General features: G+C 39.2%; 1 protein-coding gene across 1 annotated transcript in view; it reads left to right on the top strand.

The window, feature by feature from the left end:
* The window catches only part of pkd1l2a (polycystic kidney disease 1 like 2a), an 85,389-nt gene extending 69,124 nt beyond the window's left edge, over positions 1-16,265 (top strand). Inside the window, exons 30-35 of the mRNA XM_059993137.1 lie at positions 3,440-3,567; positions 5,426-5,586; positions 6,480-6,690; positions 12,488-12,589; positions 14,624-14,755; positions 16,058-16,265. Coding sequence (XP_059849120.1) covers positions 3,440-3,567; positions 5,426-5,586; positions 6,480-6,690; positions 12,488-12,589; positions 14,624-14,755; positions 16,058-16,156 — 833 coding nt within the window. The 3' untranslated portion in view covers positions 16,157-16,265. The remainder of the gene's footprint in view (positions 1-3,439; positions 3,568-5,425; positions 5,587-6,479; positions 6,691-12,487; positions 12,590-14,623; positions 14,756-16,057) is intronic.
* Positions 16,266-16,943: the final 678 nt, after the last annotated feature.

Consider the following 16,943-nt stretch of genomic DNA (forward strand, 5'->3'; position numbering starts at 1 on the left):
CATACGTCGACAATAAAAGTACTTTGAACTTCAACTTCAGTAATAATGTAGTTGTGGTGTTTAAAATTGAATAATTTAGAGTCAGAGTGATACTCTCCCTTCTGGCAATCTGTATGATAACTTTAAACTGTAACAGAGTGTACATTACTAATAGAGGTTTTCACCATGTCACAGGAATCTGTCCGCGTTAGGCAAGCAATATTTAATATGGATGAACGCAGCGTGATACATTTGACTAGGATCAAAGTTAAATATATTAATGCAAAACAGAAGTTTGAAGCAAGGGGAGGATTTCACAATGGTTTGATCTATAACAGATGCAACTCAGAGCAAGGCTAGGATTGCGTTTATTGAATTATGCAATATAAAATAAATACAGTGCCTTTCCGTAGATATTAGTTATGTTCAGTTAAAATACTATTTCCTGTTTTGGAACCCTTAGATGATGCATACTAGGAAGATATTAGAAAATTATTAAGGGAAGGACAGTATTAATGAATCATTTACAAAATATCTTAGCAAACCACATAAACTACAAGTACATCAGTATATTTTTCAGAGGCAAAAGTTCGAACACTTTTTTTTTAGGTCTAATTTCCTTTTAAATTGCCCAATTATTTGGATTAAACAGGTTGGAGAAACCTAGGGTTAACTTTATAAGTTATGCAATGATAGAAGGAAATTGAATGTTAGTCCAAATATTATTCTCCCAAGGAAAAATGAGCTTATGGAAAAATTGGAACCTCATGCCCAAAATGCTGGAAGAACACAAAAATCAGGATTAAGGGTCCTGGCCCAAAATGTCAAATGTTTGTTCCCTTCAATTGATGCTGACTGACTTGCTGAGTTCCTCCAACAGTTTGTTATGATGAAGATTTCCAGCATCTGTGGAATGTCTTGTGCCTATGGAAAAGCTGTCAGCTCGTGTTAAACATGATTCCGTAGATACTTTCAGTATGACTGTATCTGACTTACAAACTTGCACAAATACAGTAACAAAGTTCACAAGTTCCTTGGGTCATTTGGACAGCAGAGTGGCATTGCTGCCAAAGCTGCTGGTGACCCACATCCAATCCTGACCTCTCTGCAGAGTTTGCAGGTTATCCCCGTGACTGCAAGGGCTCCCCCAGGGTGCCACGATGAAGAGGTGAGAGGGAAGAGCAGGACAGAGGCTGGAAGATGGTAGGTGGAACCAAGTCAGATGGGAGGATGATGGGCAGATGGAGCCAGGTGGGGGAGATGAGGGCGTTTTTAGTTGCCGAGGCTGCTGGATGTTAAATGGAAACAGCTAACAAAACAAATAGGTAGATGGAGACGGGTGACAACAGGGGAGGGGTAAGGCACAGACAGACATTGAAGATTACTAAATGGAAATATAAACAGAGAAGGGGGGATGGAGCTAGGAAGGGGAGCAGGTGAAATAGTGGAGGCAAAGGGAGAAGAAACCTATAGAATAGGTGTATAGGTGATGGGCAGATGGAAGCAAGTTGGGGGTAGGATAATGGGTGGGGAGAGAGATGGGAAGGAAAAGCTGAATAAAAGGGAGAGCATGTAAGTTGAGTGATAGGAGTGGAAAAGGAACAATGGGTGTATGAGTTACCTGAAAATGGAAAATTCATTGCTCATACTGTTGGGCTGCAGGAGGCTTCAATTGGAATATGAGATTATGTTCCTCTAGTTTGCATTTGGCTTCGTTGTGGCAGAGGGAAAGGCCAAAGGCAGAAAGATCAATGCAGGAATGGTGAGGGGATTTGAAACGCCATGCAACTTGTCACAGGCCAGAACTTTTAAATTTCTGATTGAAGTCGGTTTAAAGATGGGCATTAGATCAACAGGTTTACAGGATTTTGCTTTCGTTTAGATTACTATTGTCCATGAAGAGTGGAGAGGTTTCTTTAGCTCTGTGTGATATATGAAGGATTACCACTTCAGCATTGTAAATGAAGAAGAAGAGATAATTTAATTGCACCTCTTTATCCCTGACACCTCGGATATACTGGTACCTTGAAATATTGGTCTGGTTACTTTGTTTTTTGTTGGCTTGGGAATATTTGGAAATGCTGGAGGCAACAGTAGCAAATTGGTTACCAAATGTTTTACACCACTTGAATCAGTATCAGAATTGGGACCAGGTTTATTATCACTTTCTTATATGATGTGAAATTTGTTTTGTGACAGCTATAGTGCGAAGAAATAAAAACTACTAGAAATTACGAAATAAATCATGCAAAAAAAAGAATAATGAAGTAGTGTTCATGGGCCATTCAGATATCCTATAGCAGAGGAGAGAAGCTGTTTCTGAATCATTGAACCACTTCCCCAATGGTAATAAGAGGAGGGCACGTCATGGATGGTAAGGGTCTTTAATGATGGATGCTGCCTTCATGAGGCACCAACCTTTGAAGATGTCCTCAATAGTGATGGATTTGGCTGAATCTACAACCTTCTGAAGCTTCTTTTGATCCTGCACATTGGAGCCTCCATACTAGGCCTGCAACCTGGCAGAACGCTCTCTATCCTACTTCTACAGAAATTTGCAGGAGTCTTCTGTGAGAAACCAAATCCCCTAAACTCCAAATGGAGTAGAGCTGCTGGTGCTTCAAGATTGAATCAATGTGTTGGGCCCAGAGTCGATCCTCGGAGATGTTGGCACCCAGATAGGGTCTTGAAGGTGCTCTCCCTCTCAATGGTTGACCTCTCAGTGTATACTCCCAACTTCTCCTTCTGGAAGCCCACAAGCAATGCCTTGGTCTTGCTGACATTGAGTGTGTGGTCGTTGTTGGAAAATCACTGTCAGCTGATCTGTTTCACTCCTGTACTCTTCCTCTGCACTATCTGAAAAGTTGTTCTGCACCATTGCCTGAGGGAGGAAATTGCAGCAAATAATCTGGCCTTTTCTCACTGAATGTTCAAATGCAACTTCAACATAAAACTAATTTGATTTGCATGAATATTCTGTTTTTAATCTGTCTATAAAAGGTCAAGTGAAAGTACTGGATTTCACCTGTCACAAGCAAGAGAAAATCTGCAGATTCTGGAAATCCAAGCAACACACACAAAATGCTGGAGGAACTCAGCAGGCCAGACAGCATCTGTGGAAAAGAGTATAGTCAACCTTTTGGACCGGACTGGACTGGCAGGACTGTTGCAGCATTTACTGATAGTGGAGTCAGGGAGCTTACACCCAGCATTAATTAAATGGCCATTGAGATACCTTGCTGGTGATAGCAAGACATGTAACCTCTGGTTTTTGGAGAGTGTTGAGGGGGTGTGATGGGAGGGGACTGTCTCAATGTTCAGCAGAGGTGCATGGCCATTGATGAAATTCTTCAACTAGGTAAACAGAGATGGAGTCTAGAATTTCTTGAGCTTTCTTGCAAAGTTCATTTAAAAATAATACATTTTCTGGTAAAAACAATGTACCGATATCTATTTGCAGGGGCCTTCTTTACACATGCTGATCTTCAGAGTATCCGTCTCTACCAGTACACCGACGGGTTGCACATTTTTGTTGTTGCTGCTGAAGTGATTTATTTCCTCTTCCTCATCTACTATATGGTGATTCAGGTAAGTCTATGACAGGTGAGCATTATGAGCAACTGTAAAGTAACTCATACATCACCTGCATGAAGAGATACTAGAAAACCAAGCCATCTCGAGGTAAGGGTTGTTTGTTAGTCTTTGTCTGTTTATGTATATGGCAGTTTTGTTTTTGTAAATTCTATTGTCTTACTTTTTTTCTTGTGAATGTCTGCAAGAAAATGGATCTCAGGGTAGATTCATATACATATTATCTTAAGTGTGTGTGTATATATATATATATATATATATATATATATGGTAATATGTACATGCATTCAGAATAAACTTACTTTGAGCTTTGGAAAGATTTTGTATAAATTCAATCACAAACACAAGGCTTCATGAAGATTTGTGATGATACGCAAGAAGTGCAGTTTAAGAGGCATTCATGAAAGTTTGCATTTTCATGGAAGATGTTACCTGCCATATTTTTACAATCCCTTTACTATGAAGGAGCATCAGGAATGAAAGCAGAAGCAATGACAGAGTTTAAAAAGTTGTCATTCAGTTCATAGTGCCTGAGCTAGCTCTTTGGCAGATATGGGTAATTGAAATAAATGCTCTTGTTAATGAAAATATTATTATTTCCAAACATTTATCCAATTCTCTTTTGAACTTTAGGATATTAATCTGCCTTATATTGTAACTTCCAGGTACAGCATTCCAGAAGCAATGGAACAAAAATGTTCCATAGTGTCTCGAACAAAAACCAAAAAATGTGAACCTTCATGTGAACTTCATTTCTTTTGTCAATCACCTAAGACTGTACCTTCTGCCTACCACTCATTGTCACTCAAAAAAAAAGCTTCTTCTTGATTGCTCTGCTCAAACCACTTAAGTCTTTTAAATGTCCATCGAGAATTTGTATTCCTCTGAATATAAGCTTATGCTCACAAATGAACCTTTTCACTCCATCACTTGTGAATCTGCATTCAGTCACAGAGGGCCTAAGCTTTAAGATAATCTTCTTAAACATCTAAATCCTGCTATCTCTCTGTTCTCATATGAGACAATTCTGTTTAATATAAACTTCTGGAGGAGATCAGGAGGTCAAGCATTGTCTGTGGAGGCATTTTGAAGGAATGGTTGACATTTTGTGTTGTGACCCTACATCAGTTCTCTGATATCCCCCAGCAGTGTTTGCTCCAGATTCCAGAAACTGTCGTCTCTTGTAACTTTTAAAAATATACCTATTGGACAAAGTTTTATTATCTGCCCCATTATCTCCTATGTAGCATGGAGCCAACCTGACATTGCTCCTGCATTTTTCCTTAGAGCCTACTTACTATATTGATAGAACCATTTGTTGTTGAACCAAAAGTCTTCTTAACTTTAAGTGCTCTGAAGAAGATCTATCCCATCTTCTCTAATTTCTTCATTTAATTAGTGCAGTGGCTGCCAATATTGCTGGTGCATCCACCTTAATAAAAAACTGACTTTTTTTTGTTTGTGTAATTCCTGGCAGGACAAAATTTTCCACTCAAGGTTTGGATAACAGGCACGAGGGCGAACAATTGTCTAGTGTTGGGATTCTTAATCTATTACTGACAACATTCTGAAAGGGTTCTTCCTTTCCTGCAAACTGTTGTATAGTTTTGTTTCTTTCCAATATCATTCCCATTCCACTGGTACACAAAACACTTCTCCATATATAGATTGAGGTCCAAGGTGTCACAGCTTGAGTTCTCCACTACCCATACATGAAAGTTCATTGGAGACAAACTTACACCATGTTTTATTTCCTTTCAGGTGATGACTGAATTTCCAGCATTTTCTACTTTATTATCAGATTTTATACATAGGTGAATCTGTTGTGCATTATATATTTTCTGATCTTTCCCAGGGCAAACAATTGAAAGAACAGAAATGGAAATACTTCCAAAGCAAATGGAACCTTCTGGAGACAGCCATTATAATGATCAGCTGGAGTGCACTTTCTATATTCATAAAGAGAACACTTCTAGGAAAGCGAGACATTGAATATTATCATAGTCACAGAACAGGGTACGTCCTTGCTTATCATTTATAATGTTTTAAGAGCAGGACCTTAGTTCTTGTGTAACACACACAAATTGCAGGAGGAATTCAGCAGGTCAGGCAGCATCTATTGGGCCAAAATTTCAACTGTTTATTCATCTCTATAGATGCTGCCTGACCTGCTGAGTTCCTTCAGCATTTTGTGTGTATTACTCTGGATTTCTAGCATCTACAAAATCTCTTGTGTGCATCGTTGATTCCCGTTTTACAGTGCATTCTTGAATTCCAATTTTTAACTGTCAAATATCCAAAATAATAATGCCCTGTGGATATTAATATAGATGAAGGATGTGAATTGGTAGTAAAAAGATATCGTAACAGAATAGATATACTGCATTATAAAAACAATAGCTGCTACTGAGGAATATCAAGACTGCAGCATAACCTTGCCATATGGACTGTGACTCACTTTGGCTTCTAAACATAGCTGGATGACAAATATGTTCCAACATGTGTGTGTATATAGTTCCTTCAACCTGCTACTCTATGGAGTTTGCCTCACTTTCTTGCTATGGTGTTTATAAATTAAATTTCCCTTTCTTCCTTTTGCATGATATTACTTTCATTAACTTTCTCTTAAAACCCACTTTATTTCCTATTATGTTAGCCTTATGCCAAAGGTGACATTGAGTGAAATAAATGTCATGGAGCAGAAATTTCCTATCCTGGTGGGAAGTAAAACCATTTGCTCAGCACTAAGAGAACTGCAGCAAAAGTCTCACCAACACCAGAAAACTGTAATACGTCTGAACTCATGTTCCCAAAACTGATACTGAACAGATGAAAGTTGTTTGCATTCACATTTATGTGCATTGTATCTGAGTTTATACCTAATTTCCAATCTACTGTGTTTGTTACAGGTTTGTAAGTTTCTATGAGACTGCTATGGCAGACGCAATAATGGGTTATTTAATTGCCTTCCTGGTTCTCCTTGCAACAATAAAACTATGGCATCTGCTACGCCTTAACCCCAAGCTCAATATGATTACATCTACATTAAGAAGGGCGTGGGGAGACATCTCAGGCTTCCTTATTGTTATTCTGATCATGTTCCTGGCCTATTCTATTGCGGTAAGAAGATGTATTCCAGTAAGAATAATACAAAGTATTTCATTATTCATTGTTACTTAGGTTTACTGATCATAGTGAGATGGCATGGCCCAGGTGTGTTGTAGGGCTCTTTGATTTTTGAGTTCAGCTTTGCAAGTCAAAAGGAGGACATTACTTGGAGTTCTGGATTTCGGTATAAGACCATAAGAGTATGGTGGCATTGGCTGTAGTGTTTAGTTAGATGTATACCACCTATACAGTATACTTCTCTCTCTCTCTCTCTCTCTCTCTCTCTCTATTTCTGTCTTTATTTCTCTTCCTCTCTTTTCTTCCTTTCTCTCTCTCCTCTTACTCCTCTCCCCATGCTTTAACAACTAATGAGTTTTCTCTCTTTCCCATTTCTTCAACATGTCAGCCTGTTTCTCTGTCCACAAATGGTGTCTGACCGGTTAATATTTCCAGCATTTGTTATCACAGATGTGTTTAGAGGCAACTCAGATTCAAAGTCGAAGTGGAGTTTATTGAAATAATACATGAATGTACAGTCTTAAAAGAAAAAATTAGTTGCAGCAGTGTCCCAGGCACACACCGTCAGAGGAGAAGCATTCACAAAAAACATAAACATAAATTATACACATTTTTTTACCAGAAATAACACCAGTAGAATTGAAAGACAAGGTCCATTGTAGTGCTAAGTGATTGAAGTGGCTCTAGTGTTACTATCCTGGGTAGTGATTAGGTTGTGCACTTTGATTCAGCTGAATGGTTGAAGGGAAGTAGCTGCTCTTGGACCTGCTGGTGTGGGATTTCAGGCTTCTGTACCTCCTGCCTGATGGCAGCAGCAAGGAGATGCCATGGTCCAGGTGTGTTGTAGGGATCTTTGATTTATGTTGCTTTCTTGAGGCAGCAATATTGGAACTGGTTTTGCATCTGCATGGTCAAAAATTGTGTCAAAATATTTGTGACATTACTTAGTTTGCTACCAAGAGTTAAATAAGAGGGTTTCCTAAAATTCCCTGTTTAGGCATATTTCATTTTCTCTTGTTAGACAGCTGCAGGTGAAATGGGGAAGTGTCTTTGCAAGGACTGCTGGTCTTGTGCTGCTGCAGGCATTACACCTTTACAGCATTACACCTCACTCTGTAAACATTTGATGAGTAACTTACAGATATTACTTGACAAACAACTGAAATGAAACCTATTTCCTCATTATCTGGCTGGAGTGTGTCTCTACATAGCCCTACGCACAAAACTGTGATATCGTGGCTTTACTCTGCTTTTGGACGAGAAGATCAAAGTAAAGAGCAAACATTGCCCAATCAAAGAAAAGCTCAAGATTTTTTCCTCCTCTACTTTATATCTGCTCAGCTAGAACAATAGGGATGTCAGGCAGGATAGTTGAATGCTCCTTTTGCGGGATGTGGGGTGGCAGGGAGACTTGCAGGGTCCCTGACCAACAACAGTTGCGAGGTGCATCCAACTGCAGCTTCTAACAAACCATTTTAAGGAGTTGCAGCTGGAACTGGATAAACTCCGGATCATTCGGGAGGCCGATAGATAGGACATACAGTATAGAGAGGTAGTTACACCCAAGGTACAGGACACAGGAAACTGGGTGACAGCTAGGAAGGGGAAGGGTGTGAAGCAGCCAGTTCAGATTAGCCCTGTGAACAACAGCTATATCATATCCAGTCCAGTCGGGGAGGGGTGGGGGATGACCTAACAGAGGAGAGTCACAGCGGCTGAGCATGATTCTGCCTCTGTGACTCAGAAAGGGGGTGGGGTGGAAGAAGCACACTGTGGTGATAGGGGACTTGTTAGTTCGGGGAACAGATAGGAGGTTCTGTGGGCTAGAATGAGATTCCCAGACAGTATCATACCTCCCGGGTGCCAGGGCCCAAGATATGTCGGATTAAGTGGGAGGGTGAACAGCCAGATGTCATGGTCCATGTAGCTGCCAATGACAAGGGTAGGACGAGTGATGAGGTTCTGCACAGGGAGATCAGGCAGTCAGGTACTAAGTTAAAGGCAGGACCTCCAGGGCTGTGATCTCAGAATTGCTGCTTGTGCCAAATGCTGGTGAGGCCAGAACTGGGAAGATTATACAGTTTAATACGTGGCTAAGGAGTTGGTGTAGGAGCGGGGGCATAAGATTTTCAGATCATTGGGTTCTCTTTCAGGAAAGGTGGGACCTGTAAAGAGGGACAGTTTGTACCTGAACTGGATGGAGACCAATATCCTAGCGGGAAGGTTTGTTAATGCTGGGTTTAAACTAGATTTGCAGGGGGATAGGAACCAGACTGCCAGGGAAGCTCATGGAAAAGTTGTAGAGGCAGATGTTGGAAAGACCTCAGACAAGTTAGGAATCAAAAGGCTGAGCATGGTGTGAGTAGTGTCCTGAGCTGCCTATACTTTAATGCAACAAGTACTGTACCATAGGAAAGACGGATAATAGTATTGAAGATGAAGTATCTGGTTTACAAACAGAGATAATGTGTAGTGAGGAGAGGCGGTTCATGGGACAAAATTGCAATCAATAGAATGAGTTGCAACACAAAAGGTAGACAAAATCGAGAAGTTTGAATACAGGACTGAAGGTGTTGTGTCTGAATGCGCGCAGTATATGGAATAAGTGGATGAACTTGCAGTAAAGTTGCAGATTGACAGGTATGATGTTCTAAGCATCACTGAATCATGGCTGAAAGATTATAGCTGGGAGCCTAATACCCAAGGGTACGCATTTTATTGAAAGAATAGGCAGGAAGGCAGAGGGGGTGGCATTGCTATTTTGGTAAAAAATTAGATCAAATCATTAGAAAGAGGTGACATACAGTCAGAAGGTGTTGAATCACTGTGAATGGAGTGAAGGAACTGCAAGGGTAAAAAGACCCAATTGGGAGTTTGCCGAACAGCAGATGGCCTACATCTTATTTAGAACAGGAGATAGAAGATGCATGCCAAGAGGGCAATGTTACAATAGCTTTCAATGTGCAATAGGATTTCAATATGCAGGTAGACTGGGAAAATTAGGTTGGTCTCGGATCACAGGAGGGGTTGTTTCTAGAGTGCCCATGAAATGCCTTTCTAGAGCAGTTCAGGGTTGATTCCACTAGAGGATAAACTATTCTGGATTGGGGGTTGTGCAATAAACCAGAATTGGTCAGAGAGCTTAAAGTAAAAGAATCCTTAGAGGCAAGTGATCATAATATGATTGAATTCACTCTTAAATTTGAGAAGGAGAAGCTAAAGTCAGGTGTGTCAGTGTTATAGTGGAGTAAATGGAATTACAGAGGCATGAGAGAGGTGTTGGCCAGAACTGATTGAGAAAGAACACTGGCAGAGATGATAGCAGAGCAGCAATGGCTGAATTTCTGGAAGAAATTCGGAAAGCACAGGACATATACATCCCAAAGAGTAAGATATATTCTAAAAGAAAAATGACACAACTGTGGCTAACAAGAGAAGTTAAAGCCAACATAAAAGCAAAAGAGAGGGCATACAAGAGCGCAAAAATTAGTGGGAAGTCAGAAGATTGGAAAGCTTTTAAATACCAAAAGAGAACAACTAAAAATGTAATTATTAAGTTAAAGATGGAATACGAAAGTAAGCTAGCCAATAATATTAAAGAGCATACCAAAAGTTTCTTCAGGAATATAAAGTGCAAAAGAGAGGTGAGAGTGGATATCAGACCTCTGAGAAATGATGCTAGAGAGATAGTAATGGGGGACAACAAAATGGCAGACAAACTGAATAAGTATTTTGCATCAGTCTTCATTGTGGAAGACACAAGCAGTATGGTGAAAGTTTCAGGTATCAGAGGACATGAAGTGTGTGAAGCTACTATTACTAGAGAGAACATTCTTGGGAAACTAAAAGGTCTGAAGGTAGAAAGTCACCTGGACCAGATGGTGTACACCCCCAAGTTCTGAAAAAGGTGGCTGAAGAGATCTTTCAAGAATCACTAGATTCTGGAATGGTTCTGGAAGACTGGAAAACCGCAAATGTCACTCCACTCTTCAAGAAGGGAGAGAGTCAGAAGAAAGGAATCTTTAGGCCAGTTAGTCTGACCTCAGTGGTTGGGAAGATGTTGGAGTCAATTATTAAGGATGAAGTCTCAGGATACTTGGAGCACATGATAAAATACGCCACAGTCAGGATGATTTCCTCAATGGAAAATCTTGCCTGACAAATATGTTGGAATTCTTTGAAGAAATAACAAGCAGGATGGACAAAGGGAAATTGGTTAATGTTGTCTACTTGGATTTTCAGAAGGCCTTTGACAAGGTGCCACACATGACGCTACAAGCCCAAGATATTACAGAAAAGATTCTAGCATGGACAAAGCTGTGGCTGATTTGCAGAAAGTAAAGCGTAGGAATTAAGGGAGCCTTTTCTGGTTGGTTGCTGGTGACTAGTGGTGTTCCATTGGGGTCTGTTTTTGGACTGATTCTTTTTACATTATATATCAATGAGTTGGATGATGGAATTGATGGCTTTCTTGAAAAGTTTGTGGATGATATGAAGATAGGTGGAGAGGCAGGTAGTTTTGAGGAAGTGGAGAGGCAACAGAAGGATTTAGACAGATTAGGAGAATGGGCTAACAAATAACAGATGGAGTACAATATGGGGAAGTGTATGGTCATGCACTTTGGTAGATGAGACGGCTGACTATTTTCTAAATGGAGAGAAAATACAAAAATCTGAGGGGTAAAGGGACTTGAGAGTGCTTGTGCAGGATACCCTGAGGATTAATTTGCAGATTGAGTCAGTTGTGAGAAGGCAAATTCAATGTTAGTATTCATTCCAAGAGGAGCAGAATATAAATGCAAGGATGTAATGTTGAAACTTTGTAATCTGGTGAGGTTTCACTTGGAGTATTGTGAGAAGGTTTGAGCCCCTTATCTTAGAAAGGATATGCTGAAACTGGAGATTCTTCAAAGGAGGTTCTCAAGAATGATACCACGATTGAATGGCTTGTCATTTGAAGAGCGTTTGATGGCTCTGGGCTCGTATTCAGTGGAATTTAGAAGAATGAGGGATGTCCTCATTGAAACCTATTGATTAGTGAAAGGACTTGATAGAGTGGATGTGGAAAGGATGTTTCCTATGATGGAAGAGTCTAAGACCGGAGGACACAGCCTCAAAATAGAGGGGTGTCCTTTTAGAACTGAGATGAGGAGGAATTTCCTTAGCCATAGTGTGGCGAATCTGTGGAATTATTTGCTACAGGCAGCTGTGGAGGCCAAGTTTTTATGTATATTTAAGGCAGAGGTTGATAAATTCTTGATTGGTCAGGGCATGAAGGGGTATGGGGAGAAGGCAGGAGAGTGGGGCTGAGAGAAAAAGCGGGTCAGCCGTGAAAAAAATGGTGGAGCAGACTCAATGGGCCAAATGGCCTAATTCTTTGACTATATCTTATGGTCTTATGATCATTACATATGTAGGCAACCTTCAGGGAGTAAAATATCCATTCAAATAACAACACAATAACTGGAAACGCTCAGGAGATCAAGTGGCAGCTATGGAAAGACAAAAAGAGTCAATGTTTCAAGGGGCAGCATCTATGGAGTGACATCAGCAGTTGACATCTTGGGTCAAGACCCTTCATCAGCTGCAAATATTTTTGGGTTTACAAAGTATCCATTGACATTCTTTGGGTGTTTGGCTAAATTTGCATAAATTTAGGATGTGAAGTCTATTGCCAATTTTGATACTATTTTCCTTTAATTTTACTTTAAATGATTTGATTATCAGATGTGGTAATTTAACATCCATCACTGTAATGAGAAATGTAATGAATGTCTGCACTCTTCTACAGACGAACCTGATGTTTGGTTGGAGTATGTCTTCTTATAAAACCATATTCGATGCTGCAGAGACAATAGTCAGTCTTCAGTTGGGGATCTTCAACTATGAAGAGGTACAGAAATCAAACACTTAAAAATGCCCAATTCCTTGCAGAAGCTGTATTCTACGTTAAACTGCTTTTGAATCTACTTTGATTGATTTTTTTAAAATTCCATGCTGCATTACTCTATGACTCTGACTCCATAATAGGATTCATGATTTATAGTGCAGGTGTGGGACAGCTTGTCTACACTTGTCAGCTGTATTTTTCAGAGTTGGTAAATGTATTCCCTCTGAAATGTGACCCATCCATTATAAATGTTAACATATATATAAAATGAATTAAGAGCAGGAGCAGGCCAATCCAATCCTTCAACCTCTCCACCATATACTAAAATCATGGCTGACTTGATCATCAATCTCAATTCCACATTCCCAGCTAACAGAAGAAACCTTTCACACTTTTGCATTACAAGAGACTATCTGCGTCTGCCTTAAATATATTCAAAGACGTCTCAATCACTTTATGAGAGAGTTCCAACGATAATTAGTTTCTGAGAGAAGAAAATTTTGCTTCATAACAATCTTCAGGATTATGCCTTATTTTTTTAAATCAGAGGTTCCTAGTTCAGGTCCTCCCACAGGAGGAAACACTTACATCAGCCTCCTGCAGGTCCAGGATTGTGCAGCTGTACAACTGCAGGTTTCAAAGCAGCCAATGCCTTTGTCCAAATTTGAATAACTTTTCAATATGGGATCACTGAATCTGCTTAGCTAGGAAATACAATTCAAGTCAAATTACCACAACGCCATAAACAATAAAAGAAGAATCATGTCTTCTCCACCATTTGATCATAGCTGATTTTCTCTTTCAACCCCATTCTCCAGCCTTCTCCCTGTAACCTTTGATACCCTTATTAATTAATAAACTTATCAGCCTCCACTTTGAATGTACCCAATGACAGATCCACAGGCTCACCACCCTCTGGCTATGGAAATTTTTCATCATTTCTGTTCTGAAGTGATGCGCTTTTATTCTGAGACTGTGCCCTCTGGTCCTAGACTCTCCAACTTCTGAAAACATCCTTTCCATGTCCACTCTACCCACAGTAGACTTTTCAATATCTTGTGTGTTTCAGTAAGAAGAGGGGAGATTTTGATGAGAAGAAGGGGAGAGATTTTTTTCACCAGAAAGAGAAATCAATATTCATCCCCCTCCCCTCTTCTATTCTCCACTCTGGCCTCTTACCTCTTCTCATCTATCACTTCCCCTTTGTTCCCTCCTCCTTCCCCTTCTCCTCTGGTCCACTCTCCTTTCGTATCAAATTCCTTCCTCTCCAGCCCTTTATCTTTCCTACCCACATGACTTCACCTATGTATCACCTTCTACCTAGCTTCCTTCCCCTCCCTCACCTTTTAATATTCTGGCATCTTCCCCTTTCCTTTCCAGTCCTTGGCCCAAAATGTCGACTCATTTCATCATTTCCATATATACTGCCTGACTTGCTGAGTTCTTCCAGCATTTGTGTGCATTGCTAAATATTTAAATGTCTCATTTGGATAATGTTTGGTGTCATTTTTTACGCCACAGCTTGTGTAGTGCAAAAGTCAAACTTCCAGAATTACCTTCCAATTTATTCTCTTTGCACTGTAATCCAGATTCTGAACATGAATTAATTCCAAAGTGATCCAATCACATTTAAGACTGTGGAAATTGCAATATGGAAGGGTTCATACTGTTGTATTTTTCTATTCACTTATTTATGATGGCAATGATATTCTTCAGATCATTCACAAACCAATTTAATTCTTACCTTGTTATGCCTGGGTAATATGTCCCCAGATAGTGTTCCATAGATTCAATTCACACTAATTTGCAATTTCAGTCATTTTCACAAATAATTCAATTTTTGCAAGAGTTCAATGCATTTACCAAAATAGATTGGTTTAAATGTCCTGCCAGAAGGTTCTGGCATGAAATGTTGACTGTACTCTTTTCCTAGATGCTCCCTGGCCTGCTGAGTTCCTCCAGCATTTTCAGTATCTGCAAATTTTCTCTTGTTTGTCACTGGTTTAAATTTGATTTTGCTTTTGCTTTACTGACCAGGTACTGGACTATAGTCCAATTCTCGGTTCATTTCTGATTGGGTCATGCATCATCTTTATGACATTTGTCGTGTTGAACCTTTTCATCTCAGTTATACTTGTGGCATTCAGTGAAGAACAAAAGAATTACAAGGTTTGCATAATAATCTTTATTAACTTATTTATTTATATATAATTTCATATTCCTTTATGACACAGAAGGAACCATTCTGCCCATTGAGTCTATGCCAACTCACGGAGACATCTAATCAGTTCCATTCTGTGACTTTTCCTATAACTTTCTCCCTCTCATTCTCTTACCATGTATCAATATGAAATGGAGTTTACAGTGACAAGTTAACCTAACAACCAGGTTGTTTTTGGGAAACCCACGTGGGCCCAGGGAAAACATGCAAACTCCACACAGATAGCACCAGAGGTCTAGTGAGGAATCCACATCACTGAAGTTGTGATGCTGGAGTGCTACCTGCATTATCATTGTGCTGCCCAATCTGCTCTGTGTATTTTCATGGTATTTTCAATGAACGTTTTAATCATTTCAATTATTCAATAAATAGCTGCTTTGCTTCAACATCTGTTTAAACTCATTTGTTTATCCTTGAGTAAGAAACGCTTTTGCACATTTTCTTTCTCTCATGGCTCATCTTTATGAGCAACAAGGCTTCACCCTTCTTCACATGCAAACTACATTAATTGTCAGTGATCATGAAGTCACAAGAGCTTTAGCAATGAACTGATCAAATTAAAAGATGCAATCTAAATAAGCAGATCAGGTCAAAAAACTATTACTTTGACATTACATTTGTGCGTTTGAGTTTGGCTACAGGCTCTATTACTACATTACTGTATATAAGTTGGTTGCACTAATTACATTGTGTCTTGCTAAAATTAAACATCATGCGGTCAATGACTCTTCAATTATATAGCACTTTTGCATATGCTGGTGATATTAAACTGGATTCTGATTAAGTACTTTCCCAGGGCAACCAGTGTTGTATTGTGCATGTAAGAACCTACTCACACGCTGGAAAGTCTTACCCAGTCATGCATGAATGACACAATACTCCATTTCAATTTTATAATACTGACTGTAGGATAACTCTTATTCCAAACAATGTCACAATATACTGTATATCCACAGTTTAACACCTCATCTGAAAGATGAAATCTATCATGTTCCCAGTCCTTCCCTGGAATGTCAGTCAAGATTATTATACTGTATTCTATTCCCTGGAGTCTGACTTGATCCAGTTTTCTTACACTGATAATGGGTGTTAAATGAGTTACAATTGACAGCGTGGTGGGGCTACACAATTCTAAAATGGTAGATTTTATAATAGCATGAAAACACAGCTCAAATATGCTAAACCAAAAATAATGAAACTGATTTTGATACAATATTAATAATATAAGGAATTTTTTACTTATCTTTAAGGCTTCTGAGGAAGAAGAAATAGTTGATCTAATGCTGACAAAACTGTGCAGTTTCTTGGGGATCAAATCTAAGAAGGATTCCTCACAGCTGGGAGGCTGACTGTCGTAAACACCTTCGACTACCATCTAGCAGTTAATGTATTTATGTAATTGCATGTAATTTGATTCATATAGAATAAACACTATCTATAATATAATGATATATTAATATCCAAAGTAAAATGGCTAAATCTACATGTTATTCTCTTACATCAGTGTATTAAATAAAGTATAATGAAAAGTACGATAATTTATCAGTGAGTGCTTTTTTATTCCAACATTTTCTTTGCATCACAACCTTGTTCGATGTCAAGTTGAATTTATTGTCATATACATAGGTACAGACAGATACAGAACAATGAAAAACTTGTTTGCAACTGCAGCACAGGCACGTAGATTCAGAAAATAATTTTCAAAATTCAGTAACAGGTTAGATCAGATTCCTCTTATGATTACAAATATACTCCTGACCCTTTATTGGATCTGAAACCAATTCCCGGCTGCCACATTCAGAAAACAGATTAAAACTTCTCTTAAATTACAAAATTAAACCAGGTCCATAATGATACAGGAAGCTCAGAGAACTTGCATTTATAAATCCACCGCAAGTCCACAAATTTTAACAAATGTCTATGCTTCACCTCCTGGTTCCTGTAAGAATTTAATTCTATTCTCCCAATTTCTGTGGTCCTAATCCTATGCTTCTTGATGAGATGACAGTGAAAGGTCCTTCCTTTTCTTTAACCATGGGTTGGCCTCACTCGGAATTTGCAACATTCTCAAATACATTTCAATTTGCCATTCTTCTGTTAGCAACCCCCCCCCCCTCCAACTACAGAAAAGGTATT

This window comes from Hypanus sabinus, chromosome 17 (assembly GCF_030144855.1).
Source record: "Hypanus sabinus isolate sHypSab1 chromosome 17, sHypSab1.hap1, whole genome shotgun sequence".
Taxonomy (NCBI): Eukaryota; Metazoa; Chordata; class Chondrichthyes; order Myliobatiformes; family Dasyatidae; genus Hypanus; species Hypanus sabinus.